The sequence below is a fragment of the Acipenser ruthenus genome, chromosome 18 (assembly GCF_902713425.1).
Source record: "Acipenser ruthenus chromosome 18, fAciRut3.2 maternal haplotype, whole genome shotgun sequence".
NCBI lineage: Eukaryota > Metazoa > Chordata > Actinopteri > Acipenseriformes > Acipenseridae > Acipenser > Acipenser ruthenus.
In genome coordinates, this window is record NC_081206.1 from 9,352,456 (window position 1) to 9,374,916 (window position 22,461).

At 41.7% G+C, this 22,461-nt stretch overlaps 1 protein-coding gene across 1 annotated transcript; it reads left to right on the forward strand.

Annotated features, from left to right (window-relative positions):
• Positions 1–5,852: 5,852 nt before the first annotated feature.
• Positions 5,853–22,377, forward strand: LOC117431291 (potassium voltage-gated channel subfamily G member 1-like). The gene is made up of 3 exons (XM_058991167.1): positions 5,853–6,116; positions 19,098–19,906; positions 20,923–22,377. Exons 2-3 carry the CDS (start codon positions 19,151–19,153, stop codon positions 21,691–21,693), a joined length of 1,527 nt encoding a protein of 508 aa, XP_058847150.1. The 5' UTR covers positions 5,853–6,116; positions 19,098–19,150; the 3' UTR covers positions 21,694–22,377.
• Positions 22,378–22,461: the final 84 nt, after the last annotated feature.

Here is a 22,461-nt window from a genome sequence, read left to right on the forward strand (position 1 = left end):
CATTTCCAGGCCCTGAAGAGGATGCCTGACAGATAAAAACCAATTGTGAAAGGGAGTATCCGTCATCACAGATAGCAATGGCAATAGAAATCACTCAGACACATTGATGATTGGATCATTTAGTCACACCGGGCTATACAAATTACGCAGATTTATTGCCTCTAAGCAAAATAGTGTACACTGCTCTGTTATTACACTCTTCAGTGATGCGCCATCTTCACTATATAAAATCAATTCCCTTTGATTTTTCAGCCATTTTTAATGTACAATGGTCAGACTGGATCCAGCACATAAGCATTGATTCATATACACAAGCTGTTGTTTTAGTTCATAATAGATATGGTTAAGTCTTTCAGTACTAATGGGTTGGTTTGATTAACCCTATACCAAGCCAGGACAATACTCCAAGTACTGCTTGACGTCGCAATAATAGAGGCTATATTTTGGTGGCGTATTCTGGTATATGAAATTAAGAATAATCATGCTAGTGCTCAAATGCACACGTACTAACCTTCTTTTAGGGAAGGAAAATGGTTTCTGCACTTGAAAATAACATCACAAAAGTCTCATATGATGATATATTGAAGGTCATGCAATTGGCTCCAGTCTCACACGTCCTATTGCTCTGAGTGTCACTTCCATCATAGCCTCTCTTCCTCTCTCTGTTATTTAACACCCTATAATTGAAAGGACCGCTGCAATGCTTTGCTGAAATCTAAGTATCAAATACATAAAGCAAGACTATGCATAGACAGAGAATCTATTGTGCATAATAGTTTTGAAAGCTGTTGTTGTATGTACTCTTGGCTGAGAATTCATTCTTCTAACATCTGCTACCTTAGGCTTACTGATGTACTTAATTTTCCAACTACAGTGGTACCACAGAGTCCATCTCCTTCATTAGGAACACAACCTCCTGGTATACCTAAAGCACATTCATCACTGATTACTGCACCACGTGCCATCTCATTGAAGATGTGTAATACGGTAGCAGTGGGATTGTTTAACAAGGTTATTTTATTCCATGTCATTATCTACAGTGTAGTTATGAGATCATTCATTGTGCTCATGTATAGGATAATGCAAGTGCCCAATGATAATTGTGTTTTTGATGAATAAAACATTAAGCTTGTGAATTGACAAAAGCAAAAGAAGAATGTATATGAGATGTGATTTAAATGAATGTGAATATTATGGATTTATTAAATGCAATGGATAATCAAGTAGTGGCAATCTGTACTTTTCTTCATTGCTAGTCTCCACGTCTTAAGATAACCACAAAGGGGGGGGCCATCATTTTTCTTAGGAAGGGAGGGAGCAGTTCAGTCTCCATGCCTCAAGTCTATCCTGGACTGGAGGGCCATCCTTTCTCTTAGTGGGGTAAGGGAGCAGTTCAGTCTCCATGACTCAAGCCTGCCCTGGAGTCGTTCAGTCTCCATGCCTCAAACCTGCCCTGGACTGGAGGGAGCACCTTTCTCTTAGAGGGGTATGGGAGCAGTTCAGTCTCCATGCCTCAATCCTGCCCTGGAGTCATTCTGTCTCCATACCTCAATCCTGCCCTGGACTGGAGGGGACCACCCTTTCTATGAGGGGCATGAGGGAGGGAGCAGTTTAGTCTCCTTGCCTTAACCTGTCCTGGATTTGAGGGGCAAATCCATTAACAGCTCATCCTATTGCAGCTGCCCTTGAGCTACTCATCACTCTCTGCTTTATTTCCTGTATTTCGTTTTGTTGAAGGTCTCCTGCTTTCTTACATGACTTTGGATTCGTTCAAGTACAAAGTGGGAATTTAGACAGATTCTTCAAGAATCAGTGGTATTTAATCAAAAGCCATTGAAAGATGTATCATCACTTCCTGCTCACACTGACTGGAGGAATCACAGGTCATCATGACCTACGTGCTGCTCATCAATATACTCTTTCTGAAAACAGCAGGGCAACTGTGAATTACCTCCTAATACAAGAATCAGTAAAGGAAAACGGATTGGATGAAAACATAGAAACACCTGCTATAACACTGTCACCATGGACAGAAAGGTACCAGGATGCAGCACGGTTTGTCTCATATCTATAGTGTTGCATGTGTAATGTTCATATTGAGTGCAGTGCACTAATATAAGCTACAATAATGATAAATCTGTATTTTCACACTGCCGGCATCCATCTTTATTTAAAAACTGGCACTGAAAAGGGAAATCTGAAACTTTTTACTGAATACTTCAATTTAATCAGAACTAATTCAATTACATTGAATAAGTCTTCTTATTTGCATAAAGAACATTATAACTCAAATTCATTAGCATCATGCTAAACTCGAGTCTCTTGTCATGACCTCAATTTAAGCTATAATTAAAATTGCATATTAATTAAGCCTAATTTCCTCTATTAAAGTGGTTGTATCTAAAAAAATAATTTCATAAATCTTACTCCCAGTCTGCCATTCACTATATACAGTAGACCTAAAATGCACAGTTTTGAAAGAAACTCGAGTCAAACATGTATTTTCCTTTTAAAACACGACATGTGGTACTACACTAGGTAAACTATAGTTCAATCTGTCACTGACAGGAAAAAGGAGTGGGGCCAATTTTACTTTCCAAGTGAAATAATCAAGAAAGTGCAAGACTATCTGAAAACAAGACCTGGTGCAGTACCAGATGTTTCAAAAGGAAAATACAGTTTGCTAAAAGATGTGTTTCTTTCAAAGCTACACCTTTGAGACCTCTATAGTGAAAGGATGTGCTTGGAATTGCAGAAACTGTCTCAATGTGTCAGGAACACTGTGCAGTAATTGTTACCAATCTATTATGCTGCTGACTATGCTGTGGTCTGTCCAAGGTTCTCCTAGCGTGGGCTTCCTCAGGTTTCTACACTAGTATTATATTGGAGTCCCAGTTGCATTTTACAATCGTCTCTGTATAGGCAGCTCTGTTAATTTTTATGCTGATTTATGGAGGGAATGCTGCCTAACTCAATTAGTATTTCTTAACAGAATAATGCTGCCGTTTGCTTTTATTTCCCATAGGTTCCAGTCAATAAGTTCTGAGTTCCTTTGAGATCTATACAGATTTGTTCTCAACAGCAAAAAACAACCGAAATGATGACAAATGATTCAGGTTTTTTTTTAAATTTTGCAGACAACCGCATGACGCTGACTGGCTGAAGCATTTATCACACAGGAGCTTTGTCAAAATGTAGAATCATACACTTAATCCTGTGGAATCTTTTCAAAGCAAACAAGTTGTCTTACCTGAATTTACCTTGCGAGTGACTACTGCTCTAAAAATATCGGATTTGTGTCCTGTGTTCACTGTGACAACGGTGATGGATACAAAACTAAAATACTTTCCTCTAGAGAAAACCAATTTATGAATATCAAACAGTTAATAATCAAAAGTAATCGATGCACTGAGAACACTTTACTACACAAGAGCGAGAAACAAAAAAATGTGTAGACTTCCCAAAAGTCTTCAAATACAACTTAAAACATGCATGTGCATTTAATTACACCTGGTATTGAACAGGTGAGGCAACACTCAGACAGGTATTATAGATTGAATGTAGGAATGAGTCACCATTGCAATTAAATATTGTTATAGAATGTTCATTAATGTATAACAATAACAATCAATAGCAGGTGAAAAACAAGCTTATCTCAAGAGAAACTAACAGAAACTAAGAGAAAGAAGAAAAAAGGGGGAAAGAGAAGGCAGGAAAGATGAGAGATGAAGAGAGAGAGAGTCATGCTTTTCAATGACAGGAGATTGTAAAATAATGGGATTGGAGTCAGTTGCTCAACATATAGCAGAAAAGGTCGCCATGCCTTGAATAATTTTTCCCTGGATCCCCTCAGTGGATTTGATTTTTTCCAATTTTAGGAAACACAGACGATCCCTCACCCAATGTATGTGAGAGGGTGGGGCAGCTTGCTTCCAGACCATCAAAATCAGGCCGGGGTGTCAGATTGTAACTTTGTTAAGAAAGTATCACTGGGCACAACACCAAAGTGAGGCAGGTCACTGTTTGCACCTGTTACAGGTGGGGTTGATTGACAGCTTTGGCCCAGGATCTCACTTTCCGCCCTCAATTGAGGTGAGAGACGGACGCTGTCAGGGGTCAACCAAGCCTGGCTGCTGGAAGGGAGATGCTGCTGCAAAGAGGAGGAGAGGAGAAGGAACTGCAGGGCATTATGGGAGCAGGCAGCCACTGTATTTAACAGTGGTTTAACCAATGATGGCACCGAAGGGAGACTGCAGCCTCGCCCCTCGGATCACAGCATGCCTTCAAATAAATACAATACAACGTCTCGTTGAGGCCATCGAAAAAAAGAAACACATTCTGCGTTATGTGAAGATCACAAGATCATTTATCCCAGGATCTCGAGATAAGGATATGCTAATATCGAGATCCTGAGATAAATGATCTCGTGATCTCCACATAACGAAGATTTTGTTTTTGTTTTTCGATGGCTTCAACTTTGCTATTGAAAAGAAAGAAGCAAAAAAAATGGACTCTTAATGAAAACCTTCAGCAACTGAAAACATGCATAGCAATAAAACACGGTATTAATGTGAGGCTCCAAACAGGCACCAGGCTGATTAATTGAGCAATGAATGTTTAATTGAGCCTCGTAAAATAAAAGCCATGGCGATCAATCGATTAATTGTTCCATCTCTGCTTCCCCCTCATTACTGATGCATGAATGTCTGCACTATAAGATCTGAAAAAAAACAATTCAGTTTGTACTTACACCAGAAGAAGATACAGTTGGGGTCCTGAACGCTAGTGTTTGTGTATTACAATCCAGTAATAGCACACCCTCTGCAGATCAGTTATCACAATTGTAATCGCTGATCAGTACTCTGGAAGCTGTAATGAATAGAATAGAATAGAAATGTCACATGTAATATATAAAAGGTGCATCTCCCTGATGGGAGTTTCAGTCACAAAGAGACAGCTAGACAACAGATCTGACAGACTTTGACAGAGGATTGAGGTGCTTGGTTGGCAGGTGCTTCCTTATACAATCTACTGAAGTCTCAAAATGTTGTTTTCTTTCTATTCATGATATATTTTATTTGTTAATCAAAATTCGTTTTCTTAATAAACATCTGTTTGGTGTTGTTTGGACAAACCTTACTCTTGCTGCACCCCATAGCAGCTTGAACCTGATAGCCTTGATACATAATGCAACTTGCTATATCTCTTTGGCAAAATATGCCTTTAGTACAAACGTGTACAGGAGTGTATACAGCTATGGCCAAACGTTTTGTATCACCTATAAATTTAGGAGTGAGATATAATTAAAACTATAGATATATATATGTGTGTGTGTGTGTGTGTGTGTGTGTGTGTGTGTGTGTGTGTGTGTGTGTGTGTGTGTGTGTGTGTGAACATAATTTAGATGTTTTATTTAACACCATGTAATCAAAGAAACTACAAAATTATATCGCAAAAGTCTACCAGAAGCCATTGTACAGTATTTCATGTTAGATTTCGAAATGTCACATTTTTCAATCTTTGTCAGTTTTTCGTTGAGTATATGGAAAACTACAAAGCGGTGTGTAATTCAATATGCTAACATTATTCAGCAGGTTTCATTCCACTTTATGAAGCAAAATGAGTTAATTCTATAGGGTGATGCAAAACTGTTGGTCATAGCTGCAGTATGTCTGATGAAAATCATTCACATTAATTACTACAAAAGCATTCATAAACCTCATTGAGTTAGCCAGCAGCGGCCCACTTGAATGTGATTGAGAAACTTGAGATAAATATAACCCGGTGATTCATGAGTGTCAGCGCTGAGTGATTATTACCATTTTAGCGGGAATTCTCAGTTTGCCGGCCTCGGGTTGCTATGGATTTATCTCAAACGCTTTTAGAATAACAGCACATACCGGTGATGTCAGAACGCAGAGTCTTGATTATCCGGTAGCCTGTTGCCTGTGATAATCAACTTCGTAGCTGGATCTTGGACACCTTTGTTCAGCTGCGCAGCGAACCCGACTGAAAGTACACGCAGTGCATCAGATAGGAGCTCTGCAGATGTAGCCGGGATATTCAGCCCAGATCAACCTCCGGACACAAGTCCAGAAGAAATATGCCTTTACACAGTAAGTGCAGTTTTGTTTAGCAAGGGGATGTGTTTATTTTAAAAGCTGAACGTTTCTTACACATTTTGCATAATTATTCCAATTGATGTATATTTCACATTAGTTTGGTTATTTTTCAGATAGCACTTTTTTTTTTTTGTTTAACTTTATTGCATGCATTATATATTTGTGTTACACAATACAATACACGCGATTCCGATATGCTATGGTTTTCAATCACTGTACAGTACAGTTTAGATTAAAACAGTTTAGATAAATATTATATTTTACATTTTAAAGGTCTCTACTACTAGTGGTAGGCGAGCTGAAATTTATAAATATTGTTCAAGCAAGAGCAACACTTTTCATAAACTCGGCAGAGAAAACTGTAATTATATATATATATATATATATATATATATATATATATATATATATATATATATATATATATATAAAATACACTCCAACGTTGTATATATAATACACTCCAACGTTGTATTTTAATTTATTTCTAACCTTTGAAATGACAAGTCCTCTTTCGTGCAACACTGAGGATGTAACCTTGTTGTAAAATTGCTGTACTTTATGTGTGTGGTCCGTGTTTTACACATGAAGATGCGGGTCATGGGTTTCAAATGCTAACTAATCTAAAGAACCGGCAGGTGTAAATCAGTGTAGCATATCCTATATGTATTGTATATTTAATGTAATGCTCACCAGTTATACAGTATAAAAATATAGATACAGAGATATACATAGAAGTGTTTAAATAAATCACATTCCCAGAACAAGTTGCAGGTGAGAATTTAATGTTAGAGCTTGGTAATTACTATTGCACTGCTTTATTTGACTTGCTAAAATATAACTACATTTAAATGATATATTATAGGGTTTCTATTGTATGATCTCTTTACATTACAAGCTCGGTCTGTAAAATGATGTCAACAAAAACACCATTTAAAAATAAATAAATACCTAAAACAGGTGCATCTTTTTTTCATATGAGTAACATCCTTAAATCAGCTAGAATTTTAGGATTGAGACATAATTTTTTTTTTAAAAACTATATGAACATAATTTAGATATTTTATTTAACATCATGTTATTAAACAAACTAATTTGTTATATCGCAAAAGTCTACCGAACACCATAATAGTAGTACAGTATTTCATGTTTTGAAATGTCACGTTTTTTCCATTTTTGTCAGCTTTTTGTTAAGTACGTGGAAAACTACAATGCGGTTTGTAATTCAATATGTTATGTAACATTATAGAGCAGGTTTCATTCGACTTTATAAAGCTAAATTAGTTCATTCTCTTTGAGGAGCTGGACCTGTATTGGTTTGGTCACTGTTTGCTCTGATCACAGCCTTGACACAATGTGGCATAGACTCCACAAGGTGCTGGAGGGTGTCTTGAGGGAATCCTTCTGATGCAACTGGTGCTGAGCGGTAGGCAGAGGAAAGTTATTCAAGCTCATCCCAAGCATGCTCAACTGCATCGAGATCTGGGGAGTGTGGTGGCCTGACGTCTCTGTCATGCTTAATTGGATTGAGATCTGGGGAGTGTGGTGGCCTGACGTCTCTATCATGCTCAGTTAGATTGAGATCTGGGGATTGTGGTGCCCTGACGTCTCTGTCATGCTCAATTGGATTGAGATCTGGGGAGTGTGGAGGCCTGGCGTCTCTGTCATGCTCAGTTGGATTGAGATCTGGAGAGTATGGTGGCCTGACGTCTCTGTCATTCTCAATTGGATTGAGATCTGGGGATTGTGGTGGCCTGACGTCTCTGTCATTCTCAATTGGATTGAGATCTGGAGAGTATGGTGGCCTGACGTCTCTGTCATGCTCAATTGGATTGAGATCTGGAGAGTATGGTGGCCTGACGTCTCTGTCATGCTCAATTGGATTGAGATCTGGGGAGTGTGGTGGCCTGACGTCTCTGTCATGCTCAATTGGATTGAGATCTGGGGAGTGTGGTGGCCTGACGTCTCTGTCATGCTCAATTGGATTGAGATCTGGGGAGTGTGGAGGCCTGACGTCTCTGTCATGCTCAGTTGGATTGAGATCTGGGGATTGTGGTGCCCTGACGTCTCTGTCATGCTCAATTGGATTGAGATCTGGGGAGTGTGGTGGCCTGACGTCTCTGTCATGCTCAGTTGGATTGAGATCTGGGGATTGTGGTGCCCTGACGTCTCTGTCATGCTCAATTGGATTGAGATCTGGGGAGTGTGGTGGCCTGACGTCTCTGTCATGCTCAGTTGGATTGAGATCTGGGGAGTGTGGTGGCCTGACGTCTCTGTCATGCTCAGTTGGATTGAGATCTGGGGATTGTGGTGCCCTGACGTCTCTGTCATGCTCAATTGGATTGAGATCTGGGGAGTGTGGAGGCCTGACGTCTCTGTCATGTTCAATTGGATTGAGATCTGTGGAGTGTGGTGGGCTGATGTCTCTGTCATGCTCAGTTGGATTGAGATCTGGGGAGTGTGGTGGCCTGATGTCTCTGTCATGCTCAATTGGATTGAGATCTGGAGAGTATGGTGGCCTGACGTCTCTGTCATGCTGTCACAAAGACGGCCAGAGTGGGTGGCGTCAGACCAGAATGGAATACACAGACACAGACAGTGGTTGTGATGAGCTGAGTGCAATGGCTGCACTCAGCGTTTATTAACAAATAAAAGGGTTGTAAACAGTACAAAAACAGGACACGGCACTTGCGCCAAAATAAACAGACATACAAAACGGACTAACACTAAACAAACGGTGCACGGACAGACAAACAGACACGGTGAGAACAAACACTTTACGTTTACGTTTTTACTGCTTTAACTCTCCTCTCTCTCTCACCCGTTCTCCTCTTCCGAACACCCAACCCCGACTGCATGCTACGTGTCTCTATATATACTGTTGTGCTGGGATTCAATTACTAATTAATTATTCACTTGAATCCCAGCACGTGAATTAATTCTGTGCAACCCCGTGCTCACATATTACATTTAACCAGCACGTGAAGTGATCTGTGCTCTCCTCGTGCCTAAATACAAATCTACACTTTTTAAATATACGTGAAACACAGACCCGTTTATATCCCGTGTACCAATCTATACACCAACATTAACATACGCACGCATACATACATACACAGAACACACAAATGCACACAGGGGCGGGGCACTTTGCCACACATGCTCAGTTGGATTGAGATCTGGGGATTGTGGTGCCTTGACGTCTCTGTCATGCTCAATTGGATTGAGATCTGGGGAGTGTGGAGGCCTGACATCTTGTCATGCTCAATTGGATTGAGATCTGGGGATTGTGGTGCCCTGACGTCTCTGTCATGCTCAATTGGATTGAGATCTGGGGAGTGTGGTGGCCTGACGTCTCTGTCATGCTCAATTGGATTGAGATCTGGGGAGTGTGGTGGCCTGACGTCTCTGTCATGCTCAATTGGATTGAGATCTGGGGAGTGTGGAGGCCTGACGTCTCTGTCATGCTCAATTGGATTGAGACCTGGGGATTGTGGTGGCCTGGCGTCTCTGTCATGCTCAATTGGATTGAGATCTGGGGAGTGTGGTGGCCTGACGTCTCTGTCATGCTCAATTGGATTGAGATCTGGGGAGTGTGGTGGCCTGACGTCTCTGTCATGCTCAATTGGATTGAGATCTGGGGAGTGTGGAGGCCTGGCGTCTCTGTCATGCTCAATTGGATTGAGATCTGGGGAGTGTGGTGGCCTGACGTCTCTGTCATGCTCAGTTGGATTGAGATCTGGGGATTGTGGTGGCCTGACGTCTCTGTCATGCTCAGTTGGATTGAGATCTGGGGATTGTGGTGCCCTGACGTCTCTGTCATGCTCAATTGGATTGAGATCTGGGGAGTGTGGTGGCCTGACGTCTCTGTCATGCTCAATTGGATTGAGATCTGGGGAGTGTGGAGGCCTGACGTCTCTGTCATGCTCAATTGGATTGAGACCTGGGGATTGTGGTGGCCTGGCGTCTCTGTCATGCTCAATTGGATTGAGATCTGGGGAGTGTGGTGGCCTGACGTCTCTGTCATGCTCAATTGGATTGAGATCTGGGGAGTGTGGTGGCCTGACGTCTCTGTCATGCTCAATTGGATTGAGATCTGGGGAGTGTGGAGGCCTGGCGTCTCTGTCATGCTCAATTGGATTGAGATCTGGGGAATGTGGTGGCCTGACGTCTCTGTCATTCTCAATACAGGCATTATTGTTTTAGTTTTTTCTTTCGAAACATTAATAGCATGCAAAGATAAGGGTTTCTTCAAAAAAGTTTCCAATTCTGTAATGCAGTGACTCTTTAAGATAAAACGTCAATACAAGTATGTAGCAACAATGTTATCTAAACGTGTCTTTCTAGTATACTAGTTTGAATTAAATGTTTTGCAAGAATCTTATTAATTTTTTTTTTTTGTTTGTTTATTTAGCAGACGCCTTTATCCAAGGCGACTTACAGAGACTAGGGTGTGTGAACTATGCATCAGCTGCAGAGTCACTTACAATTACGTCTCACCCGAAAGATGGAGCACAAGGAGGTTAAGTGACTTGCTCAGGGTCACACAATGAGTCAGTGGCTGAGGTGGGATTTGAACCGGGGACCTTCTGGTTACAAGCCCTTTTCTTTAACCACTGGACCACACAGCCACCAAATTAAAACTACTAGTAGTTTACACAGAAAGCCCTGTATTTAAGTTTGCTATATACAAACTTAAATTCTATCATAACTTAAAGTGGTTAAAGACTGCCCAAAAAGATATTACTTGTATAACATATTGCTGTATTAAGATGTGAAGTATTCAACTAAATTACTTTTTTAAGGAGTGTTTTTTGAAGGGTGTTTATATACATTCTCTTAGGTTAAACAGCACTTTCAAAAACATAAATACACTTCTAACCTTCTCTAAAACAATTGAAATGTGTTTTATGAGAGGCAAACTTGATTAATTAATCACATTTGGGCATTCAAAAAACTAACAAAACCTTCCTTAAAAAAAGCCCTAAAGTTTTGTGAATAGGGTCCATTATAAAATGTTTTTGCTACCCAGAAGTATTCTAGGAGAGAGGATTCCTGCAGGTGTTCTATCTAGAGTCAGAAGTTCTTTTGTGTTTGGGTTCTATAAAGAGCTAGGGTTGTTATTTTCCGTTTCATTTCCTAAACCTTTAAACTTGAGTATTAAACACGTTCAAATGTTTAAACATTAACATATTGTGGGGATGTGTGTAACTATTCAGAAAATCCTTCATAGAAGCTCTCCATCACTTAATAAATTACAGCAACATTGTGTATAGCATTGTATATGGAAAATACTGTACAGAAACCTCGAATATGAAATACATTGGCTTTCACTGTACGCTATTAACACCCCTATACAGATTCATTAATGAAGCCTCAGATATAAAGCGTTTCACCTACGTTTGGTTCTAAATGGATCTGAATAGAAGACCCTCATTAATCATCTTTTCTTATTATTTTTTTAACTACCAATTACAGATAAAGCGTTATAGTTTCTGGTTTTAAGTTTTAACCGACAAACACTGATTAAACACCCCGGAAACGATAAAGAATGAAACTGAATGAAGCGATAAAGAATGTCTCCACTAAGTGTGTTCATGGAGCAGCTTACTATATTTTGTTGAGGTACAGCCCGCACTGTGATTGCCATCTGTGCTGTTATTTGATTTAAGCCGTTCTCACAGCTCCAGAACAGCAACTGTGGGCAATATGAAAAAGAACCAGTCAATACACTTTTCAGACAAAAGAAAACAGAATTTTGGCCATCTGAAAAGCCTGGAAATTATTTTAAAAATAAATACAGGAAAAAGGAAAACAATAAACACCGATAAACAGAAGCCCTGAATATAATAAGTAACCACAGAGCCAATCTTTACATCCTGGAGTTCAACAGCGGATTTGGCAAGCTGTTAGCACCCCCTGGAGGACAAAGGCCAGCCCTGTGGGTCCTCTTGCACTCACTGGCAGCTGGCCAGCAGGGGAGCGTTGTAGAGTGGTGTTTTCTACAATTTAAAGTTTACAGTATAGTACAACGCCGCATATCCGACCCCCTGTGGACTGGGGTGTAAGCGCATATGTGAAAAAGTCGGATTTGCGAACATCTATAGAAAAAGCATTTACACATCCATAAATAGGTTAGTGAACAAAAACAACACGCAAACTGCTTTAAACATGGGGACATTTTTTGCTTTAAAAGTAAGCAAACGTAAACGAGAATGCAAATACACAGTGTTGCTATAAGGTTTGCTATAAGCCATCTCCACCCAAAGCTTCTTTTAAAAAAAAAAAAATTAAATAAATACAAAACAAACGGTAAATTTACAGTAACCTGCAACTGATGGCTTCTTTCTTAACTCAAGAAGTCCCTGCCTCACTGGTTCTGCTTTCTTAATATCTCTGTCACGGTATTTTGCGCTCTTTCTTGATATTTCCAAAAGCCGATAAGCAGTTCGGTTTTAATGTTGCTTCGTCTATTTTAAACAAACGGCCGGCAAGCATTGCGTTTATGAGGCTTGCTTTGTTTAATTCAAATGCATTTAAAAGCTGCAACAACACGCTGCCAATATCTGCAAGCGTGCGCTTCACCATATAAACACATAAAAAAAAACTTTCTCGACTGGTGTATTGGTGTAGCCCGCCTCTCTTAAAGGGGAACGCACCGAAAGGCTGGTTGCTATAACGCTTTCTTTCTGTTTCCATCGCGGACTCTGCATTTGCTGCCAATGCCATTACTCTCATAGTCTACGTTTAATATTTATTTATTTATTTAGTGAGGCGGTTTATTGATCAGGGCGGTTATGTGATGGTCGGATATGCGCTGTTCCAGTGTATTAGAATCTGAGTGAATTGGAGCTTACAGAAGCGAATGACTGGAAAAGATCACAAAGTATTAGCTAAGTAAACAACTGTTAAGAATTATAATATATATTACTTTATTAATTAGCAATCGCGTTTGACTGAAACAAAAATGAATGACATCTTCAACGTGAGTAGAAAATGATAAGAATATTGTTGATAATCCTTACCCAGCAAACGCATGCATTTCCCAAGTTAATAAGTCCTGTGTAAAGTTGTCTCGCCATTTGTTAGTATTTTGTAGACTTAAGACATTTTTCAAACAGTAATAATCAAACAATATTAGATTGCTTACACAGTAACTGAATCAAATATATTTTCACACTAGGAAAATGATTCAGATATACTGCTGAAAATTTCCTCCGGTCTCTCTGAATTACAGTTCCAATTCAAAGTGACAAGATATTATACACATGTTCCTGGGCTGTCAAGCAGCAGTGGTATGAAAAAGCACATTTATCTTAACTAATGCACTCTTTCAGTTATTTAAATTCACATTGTGTAATTGTTTGTTTCAGTCATCACTTCCAGGTAGCTTTTTTAAACTCAAGCCAGTAGAGCTCTCAGAATCATGTCTAACCTGGTACACCTGAGTGTAACCATTAACCTGTCCCCCTGCAACACTCCTACTGGATAACAGTAAGAAATACCACATAGAACAAATGACAAGTTTTTTGTTTCCATTTTTATTATATTCTTAACAATAAACCATGCAGGGATCAAACTTTTTAAAATATGTTTCAAGGAACGGACCCAATATAATAATTATAGACATGAATGATGTGTGGGTAAGAAAATTATTTAATTTTCTATGACCTGAGTATTCTACCTTTAATGGTTATACCTGGTGTGCTGGAAATTTAGAAACGATTCTGAGAGTTCTAATGAGTTCACAGAGGCACTTATAAACTTGTTAGTGCAGTAACACAAGTCTTAATCAGAAGTAGTGACATGTGGTATTATTTATTAGATTCTTGGGGCCTTCATTTCTCTAGCAATGCTCGATTCGATTATCTGCATCATGTGCAAAATGTCAGTCCCCTGAAGCTGTGTGCAGGTGGGGAATGATGTCAGTGGAGCCATCGTAATTACCACCCTGGCTGATAATGAAATCACTGAAGCCAGAGCTGCAGACATGAGGGCCACTCCAGTTTATGACACTATTTTCCTGCAAGAGCACACCCGCTGAGAGCAGATGTCCTGAAGCACAAAGGCCCCTTCATCGCTCGGATTGAGGGGACTGTTCGAGGTTCTGAAAATAACACATTACAGCTCACCCAGGCGTCTGTGCTGGAGCGGAGCACATCAGTGGTTTGGAAACATGTGGAGAAGCAATTACAAAGACTAATAAAAAGATGGGGCACATTGCTAGACCACTCACCCTCGTACTGTGTTGTCATTAGAGGTAACAGTTGTATGTCTCCGAAACAGTTTGGGTTACATGATTTTTAACTAGTCCTTGCACACCCCCTTTCTCCTGGGACCCCCGTTTTGTTGCCACCTTTCCTTCACAATCTGGGAATGATGGAAATGAATATTCTGGAGACAGCAGCTGTACGTATCTCACACTTTAGACTTTTACATATATCTAGAGAACCAATTGTGAATAGACTTGGTCAGGACATTCTCTATCCTGAGTTCCTGAGAGCATCAGAATATGAGATTATAAGAACATGCCTGTCTGTATGTCTTCATGTATGGCTCTGATACATGTGTACCTGTCACATTTGTATTACTGTGCATGTAGGTCATTGCTATTAACTTTTTTCTGAGGTTTAATTGTGTATGCAGCAGTGGTGCTTTACTTGTTTAAACCCTGCTGTGGTGACTACTATATCTGAAGAACCATAATAGAAGCTGACTTCATATTTCCAGCGTTGTGGAAAATCAAACCGTTTACTTTGACCTCTGACTTGGTTGCCGTTTTAAGGTGGCTCTGTTTTGCGGATCATAAAGTCTTAACTCTTCAAGATAGTGGCTTCGGTTTCTTAGTTAAGTTCCATTAACACCTGGCCATGTCAATGAGGCAGACTATGCACTTTGAGTGTCTACAGTTGTTTACAACAGTGTTCAGTTGTTCTCTCAATAGCAGCTGGTTTCCATGACACTGTGTGACACTGTGCTGGCATGGCACTCGCACGCTTTGCTTACCGTGACACATCGTACCCACCACATGTTTTACATTCCATGCTGTGCCATGCCTTGCCAGCACCGTTCCTTCTTGGCACCCTGTCCTATCTGGTACTGGCACGGTGTTACCGTGGAGACAGCATCCGATGGGGACAGGGCTACAATTACTCTCTCAGAAAGCAATATTGGCAGACGACAAACAAACAAGTAAACAAACAAATCTATAATCCCTAGGAAGGATGAGGAAATTTGATCATTAAAGCAAGTTTGTGGGGGAAACACTAGCAATTAGAAGTATTAAAGTGTTTGAACAAATCTCGCAAGAGAAACGCTGGAATAGACAGTATGGTGCAGTACAGTGTTGAGAGAAAAAGAAAAGGAAGAGAGACTCAGACAAGAAAGCTGCAGTGAAACGCTATCGTGCACTTTCAATCACACAGTACAGTAGACAAACAAACAGAAAAACACATTAACAAAATAAACAGGCACAAGGGCCAAAACAAAATGTTTATACAAAAAACTCAGACATAAACAGTACAGCAACAGACAGCACCACATTCCTACACCAACACCGACATACGTACGATTACAAATGAATGAATGCATTTGCTTATCATTTGACCAAATCAGGCTTTCAAATGTGATAAATCCTCACCCTCCTTTCTCCACACACAATAATAAAAAACGAAAAAAACGAAAAAACTGCAGTACCCCACTTCTGCCTGAGTCCAGGAGGCGCTGGTGATCCCACGCTGGACACCACGTGTGACAGGCTGGACGAGTTGTCTGACGTCAGGCCAGAAGCAGGAAGGAAAACTGACACCAGGCAAGTACTGCAGTTTAAGGTGGCGTTTGCCGTTTTATTTAAATACAAAAAATAAATAAAATATTTTTAACAAAAAGAAACTGTGCTCACAGAGCAAAATAAAAGGGAAAACAAAAATAATCACGAACACAGAATATAACACAACACAGGTCAGGCTGGGCAGATTGCCTTCACTGTTCCTATGCTTAATTTTTAGTTTCGTTTTCTGTTACTCCTCTCACTCCGCTCGCTCTCTCCTCACTAACACCCACCCCGAGCTGGAGAGCTGCAGGCTTTTTATACCGTGGCCATGGTGGGAGGTCCGGCACCCCCCAATTCTTCATGGCTGGCAGCTCCCTCTTCCGTGGCTCCCGCCACACACTATCCTGCTGTGAAAGTGCGGCTGGGGGAGCTGGTCTCCTGACCTCCCCCCCCTTCTTCATGGCCGGCAGCTCCCCTCCGTGGGGCTCTGGCCACCCAATTTCCGGCAGCGAAACTGCTGCGGGGGGAGCTGGTCTCCTTTCCTCCCCCCCCCCCTTCTTCGTGGCTGGCAGCTCCCCTCCGTGGGGCTCTGGCCACAGTGTTTCCTGCCACGAAAGTGCGGCTGGGGGAGCTGGTCTCCTGACCTCCCCCCCTTTCTTCATGGGGCTCCGGCCACAATGTAGCGACCCCAGGCAAAGCAGGATCCCCGGCAACCCCAGGCGAAGAAGAGCGCCTGGCGACCCCAGGCGAAGCAGGACCCTCGACGACCCCAGGCGAAGCAAAAGGCAGCCCCAGGTGATGCAGAGCAGCAGGCAGCCCCAGGCGATGCGGAGCAACAGGCAGCCCCAGGCGATGTGGAGCAACAGGCAGCCCCAGGTGATCCAGACGTGGCATCCCTGAGCGGAGCGGGTGTGGCATCCCCGAGCGGTGTGAGGCAGGCATCCTTGGGCGGTGCGAGGCTGACATCCTTGGGCGGTGCGAGGCTGGCATCCCCGGGCGGTGGCGAACTGGCATCCTCCCTCAGCTCCCTCAGACTGCTAAAACAAATACTGATGGGGTCTGTCCACGGTTTCCCCGCTAACCCTGTTCTCTTCCTTTTCTCTTTTATTTCTTTTGGGGTTTTCCTCCCAGGCCGTGTTCAGGATCGGGACCAGTGTCTTTTTCCTCTCAAAGGGGCAGACCTGAGGGAACAGCAGAATGTTATTTTATAGGGATAGCAATCCCCCCCAAGACCCGCCTCTCAGCCATTCAGATGGAAGAAAAGCCCGCACCCCCACTCTCCCATCTCTCTGACAGGCGAATATTGACGGGCTGCTGCCCTCTTCCTGCAGCACTTCAAACACATCAGAAGAGTCAGTACAGGTCTCCCCCTGTTACAAGCCAGTAATACACCCATAACTGCCTTTTTTACGCAGGGAAATAAATGTGTTGCATTAAGTGTGAAGGTTGTAGACACTCAAACACAGGTTGTCCAAGAAGCAATTAGTATGTACCCTGAGGGAGAGCAATCCACTAAAAAGACTGAGCTTCTCTGGGGAAAATAATGTTTTCTCATTGCCAGAAATTCTTATGTTTTATATGATGAACAATTCAGCCCTGGGAAAAGCCGGTGGTGGGGTCTAATTGTTTTTCATTTGACTGCCTAGTTGCACGGCATTGATTACATGGATTAGACTGTATTTTACAAGGGCAAGCATTCTGAAGGTCACTTTCACAAAGTATTTCATCCAAAAGTAATTGCAGCTAACAAAGTAATGTCATCAATCTTACCTGCTTTGCACTTCTATTAGGTCTCAAATGTGGAGTTTTGAAAGAAGAACATGTTTTAGCACACATGTATTTTGATTTTAAAACATGATATCTGGTGCTATTTTCAGTTAAAGGAAGCTCTCAGTTGCTATGCCTTATTCTCGGGTTATCTGTTTCCATCACCTCAGCGGTGTCTTCTGAGTCAGCATGTTACTGGCAGAAGGCATGTCAGTCAATCGTGGAAGCAGCTGGTTGGTTAATGACAGGAAAGATGCCATTGATGGGTGGGGACAATTTCACTCACTTGGTCAATTGAAAGCAAGGCTTGCAGACAGAGACTTTAGCCAAGTGTAGTACCATATGTCACGTTTTAAAATAAAAATCCAAGTTTACTATAACTGGACATTTGAGACGTATGTAATGAATGAAAGTTAAGGGCTACACTGGTGTACCTGCTGTACTTGTCAATCAGACATGTCTGAAAGCAGTATTGAGTGAGTGCTGTAATGAGTTCCCAGGATGTGATGACTGAAACCAACAAACTGTTTAGACACAGTGAGTCTAAACAAGAAGAGTACATTAAAGATGACTGTGACATTTCATATCCAAGACGATTTCATCTAAGTGCATCATATTTTTAAATTGCTACAAAATAATTGTACTATGTAATAGCTGTCAACCATGTTCAATTAACCCCAAAGTAGCCTACATTGGTACATTCACATATAATGAACCCTTTTACAGCTCATTATCTGGGTCTTGAAAGTGGAAGTTCAGGATATAATTATTGTGTAGCACAAGAAAATAACAATCCTTCACAAAGGGCACAAAGGCGAAATATATCAAAATGTTACTGCTGCTCATTTCAGATGTCAAGCACTTCTGAGTGGTTCTTGCTGCACTTACTCAAATATTTACATTTTTTTGGTTTGTTTACTTCTAGTTCTAGTTACCTGTCATGTATGTAAGCCAGGCTAGTTCAGCCAAAGTGTCTTTATAGAAGTAAAAGTCATCTAGTCCACAGCTGTGTATTACCAGCAATGCAAAAAGAAACTTGATCCATTGTAGCTGTGCACTAGATGGCGCTGGCTCCTCTATAAAGACAAGCTGGGTCTAGCCTGTATAACATCTATAACATGATGTCATCGGGTAGCGTCGGCAATGAGACTCAGAGACCAGAATGCTGCAGTTCAAGCGCTCACACGCATTTATTTACACAAACTACAAAAACTACAAAAACAACAAACACACAAAACCACCGCACCGTTCCTTCACCATCACAATTCTAAACTAACATGCATGATCACCCTTTTTAACCCCCTCCCTGCCACCCAATATTCCCCACACACCTGTGCACCGGCAGGGCTTTCACCCCGCCACACTGCCACACACATACAGACACAAAGCGAGTTTAACTCAAAGTGTGACTCTACATTTCTGCCTTCATTCAACAGGATACACTCTGTTAGCCGACATCGTCCTCCAGTGATGTGAAAACTGGCTCAAGATGACTCTGCTGACAGGAGAAGGTTCTGACTACGACTACAGCGCTCTCAGCTGTGCTTCGGACACCTCCATCAACCAACGCCCCTTCACGGAGAGCGAGGCCGTCAAGGGAACGTTTTACCAAAGAGCACAGCTGATCTCCCCAGGGAAGGACATCTACAGCACAGTGTGCCCTGGAGACCGGAAGCATCACGTCATCATAAACGTAGGAGGGATCAAGTATCTTCTGCCATGGACCACCTTAGAAGACTTCCCTCTGACCCGACTTGGACAGCTCAAGTTCTGCACCAACTTTGATGAGATCATGAGCCTATGCGATGACTACGACGTGACCTGCAACGAGTTCTTCTTCGACCGGAACCCAGGAGCCTTCCGGACCATCATGACCTTCTTGAGGGTAGGAAAGCTGAGGATGCTCCGCGAGGTGTGCGCCCTGTCTTTCCAAGAAGAGCTGCTCTACTGGGGGATTGAGGAGGACAGTCTGGACTGGTGCTGCAAGAGGAAGTACCTCCAGAAAATCGAGGAGTTCAACGAGATGTACAAGAGGGAGGAGTTGACGGAGACCGATCAACCATGCGAGGTTCCACCAGCGACCAGGCTCGGGCACTGCATGGGGAAACTCCGAGACATGGTGGAGAGGCCACAGTCTGGGCTGCCTGGAAAAATCTTTGCCTGTCTGTCTGTGCTGTTTGTGACAATCACTGCAGTTAACCTGTCCATAAGCACCATGCCGGCTCTGAGAGCAGAAGAAGAGAATGTAAGTTTGAAACGGCAACCTCTTGTCTCGTTTGACAGACCTCGATTGGCCTAATCTTGGACTGCCTTATCTAACATTGGACTAATAGAGGCTGTGATACCAGATGTATATCGTCTGCATTGTACTAGTATTTTCATTTCACTTATCATGTGGGTTCTGTATGATTCACCATAGTTGTTTCTGCTTAGTTATTTACCATGCTTACTAACTATTCTAGCAAAAGGTGCTCCCGAAAAGACTGCTCAAGCTTGATGTTCTGAAGTGAGGTAACAAATATACATAAAAGGATCACTGATTTGAACAACAGAACCAAGAATGGTTGCAAACATCATAAAAAAGTCAGTAAGAAAAATTAAAAAAAAAAAAACAGACAAAGCTACAAAACATGGCCATTACATTTACATGATTACAGCACACCTTAGTAAGGTCACCCCCCTCTTTAAGAGAAGCAGGGTTCCAAAAAATGTAGCTGGATTCATTAATGTGTTGCTACAACTGTTTAAATAATGTACCTGTATTTTTTCTTTCATTGTTAACATCCTGACAACTTTTTACACTTATAACTTTAAAGTCATAAAGACTCTTCAAAGCTGTTCTAAAAATGTCTGCTGGTGCACGGGGTTTGAGATCTGTCCTCTAAATCACTGCAGGAAGAGCGATTATCAATGTGGGCAATAATCCTTACACTATCAGTGCACTAGAGCGGCCATTTTGAAAATAGCTTTGAAACAGACTTTAAAATTATAAAAAGTGTAAAACGTTGTCAGGATGTTAACAACGAAAAGAAAAATGACAGGTACGTTATTTAAACAGTTGTAGTAACACGTGGGGACGTGTAACGCTATATTTGTGGGAAGCCCGCTACTTACTCTTTAAGGCCTCATTTTGTTGATCCCTTGATTCCTTGACAAGACCGGTATGCCAACCAGATTACCAGCCAGCACTGACCATGCTAAACCCACACCATGAAAACGTGCTTCTAACTTAAAGCTGTGTTGTTTTGTCTCTCTTTTCAGGGCGAGTGTTCACAGATGTGCTACAACATTTTCATTGTGGAGAGCGTTTGCGTGGCTTGGTTTTCCTTAGAATTCACTCTGCGCTTCATCCAAGCACGGAGCAAATTTGATTTCCTGAAAACACCCCTGAATCTCATTGACATCTTTGCCATCCTACCCTATTACATCACCTTGCTGGTCGACATCACCTCAGCAGACGATAAAAAGCCAGGGTCTGGCAATAATTACCTGGACAAGGTCGGCCTAGTGCTACGTATCCTCCGGGCCTTGAGAATCTTATACGTGATGCGACTTGCTAGACACTCCCTGGGCCTTCAGACGCTAGGACTAACAGCGAGACGTTGTACCAGAGAGTTTGGCCTACTACTGCTCTTCCTGTGTGTGGCTATAGCGCTTTTCTCCCCTCTGTTATACCTCATTGAAAACGAAATGTCAGGCTCTCAAGACTTCACAAGCATACCTGCCTGTTACTGGTGGGCAGTGATCACCATGACAACGGTAGGCTATGGAGATATGGTTCCCAGGAGCATTCCTGGCCAGGTGGTGGCCCTAAGCAGCATTTTGAGTGGAATTCTGCTGATGGCCTTCCCTGTGACTTCCATCTTCCACACTTTCTCCAGGTCCTACATAGAGCTGAAGCAAAAACAGCAGAGGGATATGCGCAGACGAACGCATTTCCTTTTTAAGACCAAGTCCCAGCTTAGCGACATTTCTCTGGAGAGTGACATTCTGTTCCACAGTGTGTCTTCTGAAATGAGAGATAATGACTGAGAACAAGAACTGTACATGTATATATTTTTTTGCATTAAATTGAGCCTCTAATATCCTCAGGCAGTGTGAACCTGGAGCGACGAGGGTGAATTATTGACCGCTTTATTAAATGGCCATTATAATGGGTCAATAATAACACATAGCACCTATAATGGGTCAACTGTAACACCTAGCACTTACAATGGGTCAACTGCTGACTCTCATTGAATGTGTGATTTGTAAATAATAAAATACCATTTCCCAAAAAAAGGTTTTGCCCCACTATTGATTTTACAGCAGTCTCCCCTTTTATTCACAGTGCAGATTGAGGATTCAGAAATTGCTACATCACAGTTCTGCATAGACAATATTCATTAATTCTATTTTATACCACTCATGTAGCTACATTTCCATTCATTATTTTTATGTCATAAAAAGTCAGTGGCATACTGCAACGCAAATACATTTTATTGCTAAGCATGCTGGGTATCACTTAAAACAAGCTCTATTTTAAAAAACATTGATATTCATGTTGATATGAGTAAAAGCATGGCCTTGTGTTGTGCAGGGAGAGTCATGCGGTCAGGGAAGCCTAGGTTTGCCTCCTGGCTGTGTGAAGTCCCTGGTCTTCTCTGGGGATCGCTGGCCTGTAATTTCCTGGTCGGTGACTTGTGGCTTGAAAAATCTGAAGATTGTGGAGAGTTTCCAAGAAAACACAGCTTGGAAAACTACAATCCAATAAGAAAATAGGCTTTTAAGAGATAAGACCATGTTTATTAATCGTGGATG